At 44.2% G+C, this 11,881-nt stretch overlaps 1 protein-coding gene across 2 annotated transcripts in view; it reads left to right on the forward strand.

The window, feature by feature from the left end:
- The window catches only part of SFMBT2 (Scm like with four mbt domains 2), a 122,634-nt gene extending 114,662 nt beyond the window's left edge, over nt 1–7,972 (forward strand). For both annotated transcript variants that reach the window (XM_056340212.1, XM_056340213.1), the window contains one exon: nt 634–7,972. In XM_056340212.1, the coding sequence (XP_056196187.1) occupies nt 634–774 (141 nt within the window). In that variant the 3' untranslated portion in view covers nt 775–7,972. The remainder of the gene's footprint in view (nt 1–633) is intronic.
- The last annotated feature ends 3,909 nt before the right edge of the window (nt 7,973–11,881 follow it).

The following is an 11,881-nucleotide window of genomic DNA, read 5'->3' on the forward strand; positions in this document are numbered from 1 at the left end:
AAGGACGTGACCTCCAGAAGTCCCTTCCAGCCTACAGCATTCTGTGATTCTGGGACACACAGATTGCAAGGGTTCTGGGTGGTCCTGGCCCCCTGTCTTGGTTGTTCAGCAGCTGAAGCAGAGCAAGGCTCTGGGTGGACCAGGGGACACAGCATGGAGCGAGGCAGACATAAAACTGTGCTGAGAAGATCATGGGCCAAAAAAGGCGGGGGAAGGGTCTGATTTGGCAGTGGGACCAGCATCAGTTTCTCCACTCAGGTCCCTCCTGTGTCTCCTGGTGTGCTCTCTGCAGCCTCCCCCTTGTTTCAGTTCCTTAGTTGTAAAATAGGCCTAATCAGATCTCTGTGGACCCTGCAGAGTTTCTGTAGAAGGTGATCCTGCATTTCAGTAGCTGGGAGGATTTTCCTGAACTGGGGACAAGCCTGTGAAGACAAACTAGACAACTTCTGAAAAAGCAAGATGTATCTCAGAGAAAGGAGATGAGCAGCATCAAAGCGGGAGAAAGGCCAGAGGACAAAACTGCCTTTAATTCTGGGGACAAAATTCCCTTCTTACTTCTCCAGATCTCGTTATGCTTTCTGCCCTCCAGGGTCCACAAACGAAACCATTTTCCCTGTCTTTTTTCTTCCCCAGGACATCGACGGCCAAGCCCTTCTGTTACTGACACTGCCCACGGTGCAGGAGTGCATGGAGCTGAAGCTTGGGCCAGCCATCAAACTGTGTCACCAGATTGAGCGAGTAAAAGTTGCTTTCTATGCACAATATGCCAACTGACTGCACTTCTCGATTTCTTTCTGTTCTCCTTCTTGTTCCTTCTCTTTTTTAACATTTCAACTTGTTCAAGGTTTTTTTTCCGCAATCCCTTCTCTTTTCCAAGAACACATGGAATTGGAAGCACTGGAAGTTAATCTATAGGGAAGAAAAAAAAAAAAGCGACCCCCACACCAGAAAACTAGTAACAAATTGAACTGATTTTTCTGTACTTGTAAAGCACATCAAAAGACTGCTGGCACCTCTCCTGCTGAGCCTCGCCAAGCCGTTACACAGTGGTGCAAGGCCAACATGGATCAGATGGTTTGTCATTCATTAAAACAAAGCTACCGATGGCAGACACATTCCCAAGGAGAAGGGTCAGACATTTCCAGATGATGATGATGTTTTTTCTAGGCCAATTTCTGGATGTGAACATTTCTTTTATCCAAGTCTGACACACTTCCTTCATATTGAAATGTAAGCGACCATTTGTAGCATCACCTGGGGTTTACTGCAAATCTGATCTTAGTGATCATTGGGCTTTTTTTTTCTCCCGCCTCTCCAATCGTACAAAAGGAAAAAGTGTTATATCAGTTATAGACTGTTATTCCTGAGTAATTTATGAACAGGACTCATCCCACAGTCTCTACGGTATCAGACAAAGCTGCAGTGAACTGACAGGGGTGCAACAAGACCAAGTGCGCGGTAATGTGTCCTGAGCTGTGCTGGCTGTGCACAATAAGCTAAATGTGTCTGTGATGGGATCTGAACAGTGCTGCATTCATGTTCAGAAACATGCATGAAAGCATACATAGTCAAGCCCATCCTCTTAAATCCAAGTCACTTGAAAGACCCAACTTGGAGCCCCACAGGGTGGGGGGAAAAAAAAAAAAAAGACTATTCAGATTTAATGATGAGACTGTTGAGTGAATGCTGGTTTCATTTGTACCTTCATGAAGCTGGTTGCTAGGTGGGAATAAAAAGCATCAATCTTTACAGGCTGTTTACGCCATGGTGCTTTAGACCAGCTGAGGATCTGGCCCAATGCAGTCTACATAAAGCCCCCAATGTTGAGCCTGAATTTGCTGTAACTCAGCAAGGTTGGAGGCATTGCAGGGATGTAAAATTATCCCAAAAGCAAGATCCAAACTGGGACCAGACCGTGTCTGAATTTTGCTCTGACTTTAAGGTGCAAGTGAATCCATCCTTCAGAAGGTGAATCAAGTGGGTTGTGCTGAGCTTTAGCCTGATTTCATAGGAAGCCATTGACTTTGGCAGACTTTTGTTCTCAAACCATGAACAGACCCCTGTTCCCTGGCCTCAGGGAGCTCAGCCTAGAAATTGCACACAGCTCTGTTACCATGCTGCGATGCCAAAGCCTACTCAGTGAAGACCTCTTCAAAAAGAAATGTAATTTCTAGCCCTAAATCTGAGGCCAGTGTTAGTGGCCAGAAAACCCCCACCTCAAGCACATACCATATGGGGACAGAAAACTTGGATCAGATAATCGTGCTGACCACCATGAGCTCAGAAGAACCTATTGACCAATACCAGGCTATAGCTGCTGCTTTCTCCTTCATCAGTTTCCTTAAATTCTTTGGATTAGTGGGGGAAAGCCTCAGAAATAAATATTTGGGACTATATGTGAATCTGCCCTAGAGCATGTGTTAGGCAAGAAGTATTGACTCTGTTTGCCATGCATTGCTGAGGAGTTTCTAGTCTGTCTTTCAGTGAGTTTCCTCATTTGCCACTGAGGAGTGTGGTGGGTTCGGGCACTGCAGGCTGGGCCAGATCCTGCCAGCTCCTGAGACTTCATTAGAACTTTTCTTACATAGGAGATCGGTAGGACTGGATCTGTGTTCAGCTGTTCGTACTGAAGATCTTGTTCAACTTCTCATCAACTGAAGGGAAGAGCAGTCACCTCTGCATCAAGTAATTTTCTTTTGTTTCTCAGAAATCCAGGAACAGGGTTCTGTAGTGGTGCAGACATTCAGAAACTGGGTTTTAGACTGAATTTCGTGCTGATGGTAGCAGTGGACTGTGTCCATGCAACTGCTTTGATAACTGCTTTGGATCTCCCGTAGGGTCCTCTAAAAACATTGCTCCTTGTTTCGTCTCTGAAGACAGAAGGATTGTGCCCAGCAGAATGAGAGCACAGCTGAGAAAAACACGGAGGGTGCTTCTCCCAGCTTTTCCTTCCTCCAGCCCAGTCTCTCTGACGGCTGGTAAACATCTTCTAGCAGGAGACAGTTTCCAAAAGACTACTGTCAGGAGAACTGGCATATGAGGACATTTCAAGGAAGGGAAGCAGAATGTCTGTTTGCTAAACAGCATCCCTGCACCGATCCTTTACTTACTGCATCCACCTTCTTCTGAGCATCCTTTTCTGCTCTGACATTTTTGGAATTTCTGGCCACTGGGATATGTCAGACGTTTAATGCTTCCTGGGACGTGTTGCAAAAATGTCATTGTTTTCTCCATCAGCCTTGTTACTGTAGATAATCGTATGGCAGCTAACTCCTGGAGGCACGGTCGGGGAGCAGACAGCCACAGACTCTGAGAGCCACCCGCTCTGATGCTGGCCAAGCAGGTGACGGGTGAAGCATTGAGTCCAAGTCACGGGAGTCTTTACTGACTGTTCAGGGAAGTTTAACCGTATTTAAAACTCGCCTATTAAACAAAAAAAAAACATTTTCATTTTATCTTGCACCGGCTCTTTTTATTTCCTCAGGTTTCTCTCTCCTCACCATTCATCTTTCAAATTACTGTTCTTCATTGTTGTCTCATTTATTGTTCTGTGTCCTTTCGGAGAAGATGATAACCTGAAATCTCTATCCTAGAACTGCCTTGGGTGGAAAATGCTTTATTATTTCTTTAAGTCTTCAGGTTGGGAAGAACTAGGGGATTGGGCTACTGTTGTCTGCTGCAGTGATTGTCTTCCAGAAAAGCTGGAGCTGAACTTCTTAGACAATTTCTTGAGAAAGCAGAAAATGGACAGTGTGTAGTTTAACTGGAGAGTATGCTCAGATTGTCACTTGCAGCTTTAGCAGAGATCAGAAGGAATTACTTTTGCCTGGACTTCATTTCAGTTCTGGAACATTAACGAGGCTCTAGAGTAATGTACTTCAAAGGAAGTACTTCAAATTGGAAACCAAATCTTGGTAAAATATCACTTTATTTTGCAGCATAGAAGTATAAGCCACTGGAATGTTTTATTTTCCTTTTTTGGTCTAGCTCTTGTTCTTAGTTAAATTCAGAGCTGGTGCAACTTCACTGATACACCGATGACACTGGAGAAGCCACATCTTCTCCTTCCCTGTTCTGAATGTGGCGTTCAGGCCTGAAATTTATTGTGTTAGCTACAAAAGGCCACCACTGTGAAGTTCTGAACTCATGTTTATCCAGGGCCATTATCAAGGGCTGAGGAGCAACCCTGCTGTTGTTGCTTTTGGGCTGTTGGATGCAGCACATCATTCCCATGGACCATTTTTGTCCCACAAGAAGGGTGTGCAGGCAACTGTTACTAGCTACTCTTCAGGCAGGACCAGGGACGGGCATTCCTGGAGCAAAAGTAGGGGGTTGAAGAGTGTGGTACATGCTTATCTTCATCTTCACTGGCTTCTTTTGAGCTTGCACTCGGTCAGACTGAACAGATCCACGGGCAGGTCCCTGCCATTTCCCAACCTCCTTAGCACTTCCCTTGACAGAATTAGACAATTCCCAGTCTGCAGGCCCAAAGCACCAGTCTCTGAAATTGAATTAAAGCATTAACTTAAGGGAATGTCCATGGTTCCCTGTCTGGTTGTCCTGCCTTCCTCCTGCTGTCATGGATGCTTCTCTCCCACCTTGAAGAAGAATGCTCTCTTTAGTTTCAGAGCTCATCTTCTTCCCTTTCCAGCTCGAAAACACAGCTCCCATCCACACTCCCTTTTTTTTTCTCAGTGCCAGGATGACCAAACCCTGGCTTTTTCTACCTCTCGGAGGTGTTATGGCCTCTCAGCTCTGAGGATTTCAGGGTCTTCAGCTACGCTGTGTTAACCATATGCAATAGCCCTTGATAGTTTTGTTCTGTAGGGTGCAGAAAACCTCCTAGAAATGCTATGTGCCCTCAGTAACCACTGAAATCAGTGCAAATGGTTATACAATTACTGCAGCATCCAGCAGGTGCATGTCCTGGCTGAGATGGCCTGACCCCCATTGTCAGAGGTATTTGAATGTTTGCTAGGATTTGCAAAGTTTCTCAGAAGGTTAGACACCTAAACCCCATTAATATTTCAGTCTGGGTAAACAGCTAATTTGCCTTAAACTGGAAAGTCACAATTCCTTGGCTTGTCCTTCAACCTTTTGCAGTCCCCAGTCATGTGGTGTGGAGCAAACACCATCTCAGCTCTATGAAGGCAAATCAGACACTGTTGTGCTGCCATGATCAACATGTGGTCACCTGGAAAGCCTGCTTTTGTCTTTTCAGGGCACAGCATTGAGTTTGGCAGAGCTTCAGTGCCATCTCAGTGTTTTAGAAGCTCGGTACCATCAGGGCACTTCAAATACTTTTTGCTTTTCTGGTGCAGTGTGTCTAGAAAATGATGAACTCGGACTGTTCCTCCCATTTACAAATTCAAGTGCCAAAAGAGAAGAACATGCTGCAACTGAGCACCATTAAAACCAGCTTTATTACATGTGGATAAATATAGTCTTAAGGGCTCTGTTTTGGTGCTATGTAACGCTGTATTTTCCATTGGTGGGGATTACAAAGCTGATTCCCTCCTCCAGGAAGTATTTTCTGTATTTTGCAGTGTCTTAAGCTTAGGATTTTATTTTTTTCTTGTGGCTGTAGATTTTTGAACTCAGATACACTCAACAAATATCCCCTCTCCCCAGTCATGTGAGTTTTGGAGAAGTTTTATACAGTATAATTATTTTAAAACTGTTTCAAAATGTGCGTGCATGTGTATTTTCCCCTCAGTAATACTCTTCATCACATCAGCTGATGCAGAACTAAGGATATCTGTTACTCAGGATTTGATCCAGAAGTAACTGAGGTTAGTGGAAGGGCCCTCGCAGATGTGTGGGCTGTGGGACAAAGTCTTCACCAAATTTTTTCACTTAGAAGTCAAAAAGTGTGCAGTTAGTTAACATAAAATGTAAACCCCTCCTTCTTCTGGCAGGCAGAAATCCAACTGAAATCTGCTAGACTTAACAAGAGAGGGCTCGTGTCCTAAGGTGCTCATGAACTCCCAGTAAAGGAGCAGAAGCATTTAATATTCTCATTTATTCTTTGGTACAATACTCCAGCAAGAAGTACGAATGATCTTAATGACTGAATTTAGAATATGTGACAGTCATCAAAAGATGAGCTTTACAGCCCGCTAGTCCTTTAAATGTCAGCTGTCCTGCAGAAGAGTGGTTTTGCAATAGTTTGGTGCGACGTACTGGAATTCTCTTGCAGAAGACATGTGAAATGCACACAAAACCAACATAGGTCATAGTTCTAAATACTCACGTTTTTTCTCTTGTTCTAGTCTTTTATATTAATTCTTTGAGAAAGGTCTCATGTTCATGATTTAAAACTCCAGCATCTGTAATGGCCCATGGCACCACGTACCAGCAGAACATGTCTTTATCCATCATCACACTATAGATGAGCATGGGGGTGTTCTGTTGACAAGCAGTTAGGTCGGGTGAGACAAGGAGACCTTGCTTCAACACCTTGTTGAAGGAGTCATCTGTGCAGCCTGAAGGGCAGGTGTTCCCCACAGCTCACTGTGGCAGGACAGATGTTTCCAGTGACAATATTGCTGGATAGGTCTCGTAGCCCAAGCAGCCTTATGCAGCAGGTCAGTTACCATGTGGCTACCTACCCACAGATGTTCCTGGTCTTGATGACCACCAAGGATGTGTGTCTGGGGGGTTGGGTTTCAGAGAAGGATAGAGGTTGGAGTTCTGGGCTTGAGAGAGTCTTCGTGGAGGGGGACCTCTCACAGCAGAGGAGCATAGCCATGGTCCATAAGCATCATTCCTGAAGGCTTCTCTGAGACCTTTTTCAAAGCAAAGATGCTTTGAGTCCCAGCAGGGGCCAGGTGAGAGGAAGTAAAGAAGTTGGCAATACACCCACTATTCAGCTAAAATGCTGAAACGTTCGTATTTTGTTTTCCCAGTGGAGATAAAGAGATTTGGCTAAGGTGGCTCCAGGCACTTTGGCTGGAGAGTAGGCAAAATCAGTCTTTCTTCCTTCTGCCCAGCTTCTTTGTGTCTTCTGGGTTTAAGGCCTGAAGAACCTCCTCTTGCACCTCTCAGACCTCAGTCAGAAGCTAAAACTCCCCCACAGGAAAAGGTGACATTGCCCTGGGTTCAGGTTGTGAGTCTAAAAAGCACTCTGCTCTGTATTACCATGTGACAGGTTGGAAATGATCTTTCCCGAGTCACTCCACCTGCTTGTTGCTGCTCCAGTCTCACCAGAGATTATGGATGTTGCATCTGCTTATAAACTTACACATTAAATTTCCCAGTCCCTGTTCTGCCAGACAAGGTCAGGATATGATGATGTGAAGTCATTCCAGCAGCCTTCACCTTCAGGGACCTGCTTGATAGAAAACATCCGGGGAACAGTATTGTGACACTTCCATGTATGCAGGCAGGGATGTCACGTACAGCCGGGCATTTGCTGCAGTACGGTCCGCCAGAGATGACAGTCCCAAGTGCAGGCTTTGAAGGGACTTGAGTCTTCTCATGTACCATGGTAGGACGAGGTAAAAAATTAAAACCCTGCTGTCTCTTATGGAACAACAGAAATTAGCTTCAAAACCAGCAGTTACGGTCCATTCGTGGTGATGCACGTTGGAAACCTTTGAATTGTTTTGCATTCCAGTTTGTACCAGAGATTTGATTCAAACTTTATGTATATAATCCCTTTGGTGTGTTACAACAATATATGTGTGTGTGTGTGTGTATATATATATATATGTGTATATATGTGTGTGTGTACATGTATGTGTATATATATACATATAAATCAATGCTGGTGTTTTTACTTTTTAAAGTTCACAGGGCAAAGGGCATGTTGTTAGTTTGCTGTAAGATTCTATTCTGTATATATGTTTTCATGTAAATAAGTGAAAATCTATATTCAGAGTTATATTTTAATTTTTATTCAAAATTAAATAAATCCCCTTTTTACTTGAAACAATTGTAAGCCACGTTGTTATTAAAGTAACAATAAATCGTATCTGTCTCTGGGGTAGTTTTTTTTTTGTTTGGCTGGGCAGTGAGGGTTGTATTTTGATGTATTTGGTTCATCCCTGAGGAAGTAAGGTGAGAAAGCCATCTGCTTGGCTTCGCGGCTAATACCAGCTTTCCTCCATCTGGAGCGACCTCGCGCATATTTTAGGACAGGCCAGCCTGGATTTGTCCTGTGCAGTCTTAGGCACTTGCAGAGGCATCTCTGGGCTCCTTCTTTGTCCCTGGAGGGAAGCATCAACAGTGAGCTTTAGACTGGCCAGATCAAATGGCCCCAGGGAACTGCCTTTCTTCAGTGCTTTTGGAGGATATCTGGAAAAGGTGAAGTCTTCATTTAGGTTAATACTAAGAGAACACAAATATGAGCCAGTGGCTGGTCTACGTGTGTGGACATAGATAGACAACAGCTGTGGTTGCCTCCCTCAGAGCATAATGGACACACAGTGGCATGCATTCCAGGCCGTGCAGGTTCCTGTCCAAGTAGATGTGTGTCTCCACATCTGTGTGCTCTGCATGCTCTGCACCTGAGCCCTGGTGAATGTGCCTCAGCTGCCTGCACCGCAGTCTTGGTGTCATTGAGCCCCTGGACCTCCAGCAAGGTACCACGCAGCCTGTCTGGCTTAACCCACTGTAGATGCCAAGCTGCAGGGTTTGGGTTTATGTGCCTGCAAGTTCTTCCCAGAAGCAGTGTGGCAGAACATGAAACAAGAAGAGGGGGGGGGGGGGGGGGGGAGGGAGGGAGATGCAAAAGCATCCAAAGACATTTTAGTGTCACAAGTAGAGTGACGAGGAGCAGGGTGAAGGATGGGAGTGAAGGTAATACAATGAGCAACAGGCAAAGAAGGCTGTAGTGAGAGAGGAGCTGTTGGTGGCAGGACAATAATTAAAGCAGGACCACAGCACGTGGAGTAGAGATGCAGAAAACACCACTTCCCAAGGTGCACAGCAGCCTTTGAACATGGGGGAAGCCATCCTGAAGCGGTGGAAAAGTGCTATTCATAAGAGTCCAAGAAGCGGGCTGCTGTCTTTCTTAGATGTTTAATCTTAACATTTTCCCTCCAGTTACAGGCTGTGTTGAGAAGTAAGTTCCAGCTTTGCAAGTGAGGCATCTCGCCTTTCAGACCACTGAATGGCATCCTGAGTCCTGCCCAGAGTATTTGTTGGGCCAAGCTGTCTACTGGACATTTGCCGTTGGTCTCATCACCCATCCCCTCTGCGCAGTGAAAGTGGTGGTGCACACCCCGAGGCAGCAGTATTGCATCCATCGATGTATGCATGGGAAAAAGGGAGCACGGAGTACAGAATTGGCTAACAAGAACTCAGATGATCCTTGTTTTGGTTTTGCTCCCTCAATCCCATTCCGTTGTCTCTTGTGGATACAATGAAAGGGGGGAAACAAAATTGCTCCTTCCATGGTCCACTGTTTCTCTTAGTTCATCAAACTTGGCTATTCTTTAGCAGGCAAAAATGCAACCATGGGCAAACAAGTGGGTTTAGGGTGATTTGCTAAAAGATCAAACCACTGGAAAGATACTTCTTTGTTTGTTTGTTTGTTTTTTGTTACAATGTCAACAAAGTCTTGGGATGGGTATCCTTTTGTGTTATTCATCATGACGCTGTAACCACAGCCCATGCTTTGGAAAGGACAAAAGTACAGATAGTTAGAGAAGTGATCTGTCCAAACAGCCTTAAAAATAAGGCATCAGACCAATGGATAGTGATGTGTGTTGGCCTATGGCTTGCTAGACCACAGGAGTCCTCACTGAAAGGAAGGATTTACACAAGGAAATAATTCTAAGCTAAGTCTGATGGCGACATAAAGCTAAAAGAGCAAAAGCTGGAATGTTTTATGATATTCTTTAGAATCCAGAGGTGAAAATAAATCCATGTATCTCCCTGCAGCTTATTACATAGTCATTTAAAAGTAATGCAAAGGTCAGACATTGTTTTTTAAATTTCTGCCCCAGCTCAGGGAAAACATGCTGAGAGCTCTGCAAAGAGCTAATTCTTGGAGAATGTCTGGCAAGATACTCCAAATGAGTTCCTTGAAATTAATGACCAACACATGAAATATAGCTGCCATATATGATTTCCTCAAGGAAAAAAGATCTCGCAGCCTTGCTTCTGACATCACAGGCCAAGATTTTTAAGACACCTCCATTTTTAGTGTTGCAGTTCTTCATGCACAATTAATTCAGGAAAGATTTCTAGCTACTTCACCTGATTTGTGGACATGATCAAGCACTCATGTAAGCAGCATTATGAACACCAACATGTAGTCAACTACCCTGTAAAGAAACACCTACAAAAATAAAGTTGGATTTTCAGGTCTCTGAGGAAACGCCATCTTTCATTTCTGCATACAGAATGAACAAAAAAAGTTGGTAGCATTATTTCATTCCTAAGTTTTTAGACATACTTTCAAGACAAATAATTACTGTTTTTAATAACCAGTTATTGCCATTACTGCTGCTTTTGTTAGCATTGTTATTGCTTTTTTAATTTCAAGATTCATGCCTTTCATTGAAATTTAATGATTCTCAAAGTCCCTCTACTGCTACAATATTTACTTAGGAACGATACACCTCTTGCTATATTGTCTGTACTCAATTACCATAAGTTGATTTTATAACTGCATCTCAGCTGAAGTTGTAATTACACTGTCTTCTCTAATAAGTCATAAAATCTTAAAACCAGAGAAAAATAGTGCTGCAGGACACCTTGAGGTGTCAGCTTGGCTGTTTCCCCTCTACAAGGCAGGACCAATTAGATAAATCTTATTCCTATTTGGCATTTGTTTAACCTGACCTTCCGATGGGTGTCAAAATAAGACCTCCAGCAACAAGCGATTCCCCAGCACTTCTACAGCATGTAAAAAGAAGTGATGGCATTTGGATGATGGAGTGTAATATTCCCAGGCAAAACCACTGAGCTGATGTTGCCATTGAATGACCATTTCATTTTGAAAAGCTCAATCTGACTAGTGATTAATGTAGCAATTAGTAGAAGTAAAAGCAGGAAAATCACAGTTAAGATGGATTAGATTCCCAGTAAGTAACAGTGATAACAATGCCCATCAGGAGTGCTTAGCTGGGGAGGCAGAGCGTGTGATCCGGAGGTTACAGCAGATGATGGTGCTACAGCCAACTTCCCTGCAATGCCTAGTGCTGCCATCGCTGTGCTTGCGTCTCTGGGTAAGTCACCTCTGGAAATAAAGCTTGGGAACACCATGTTCCTAGCTTGTGCCCAGGCAACAAAGCAGCCCACTGACATGCATCCAAGAATCTGACCAAGAAGGTCAGATCCAGAGCTGCAAGGGCTAAGCAGGAAGGTTTGCCCAGCGGTGCCTAGTCATGAGTTTGCGTCAGGGAGGAGCTATTGGCCATAAAGAGGAGTAGATGGGCTTCACCAGCAGTCATTCTCAGGTGCTTCTGAATCAATTGGACACTCTCCCATGCCATTTTAGGGAACACAACACCTATGATGGACATGGGATGGGAATTCTTGAGCACAGATTCCTTCCAGGCATGATAATACAGTCTCCTGCTAGCTAGAGAGAGAGAGAGCTAGGAACAACCCTTAGCACACGAAAGAGCTGCTAGCTCCTGATGATCCTGCTCAAGGGGGGTTTTCCAAGGTGATGGCTCTCTGGAGCCTACCCTTTGCTCCCAGGAGAAGACAGAGAAGACAACATTCCCAACTCAGCTCAGAATTAACAGCAATCTTTGATTCTCCGATGCAGAGCTTTTAAGACACCCCTCACCCCTCCTTTATTTAACATATATAAATCTAAAATATCTCCATAAGAATCAACGTAAGTTTTCCATGTAAATGTGGAGTCTGCACATAGCAAAAGGGAGAGTAGCTGAGGAAAGGAAGGAAAGCAAGCAGGTCC

This window comes from Falco biarmicus, chromosome 5 (genome assembly GCF_023638135.1).
Source record: "Falco biarmicus isolate bFalBia1 chromosome 5, bFalBia1.pri, whole genome shotgun sequence".
NCBI lineage: Eukaryota > Metazoa > Chordata > Aves > Falconiformes > Falconidae > Falco > Falco biarmicus.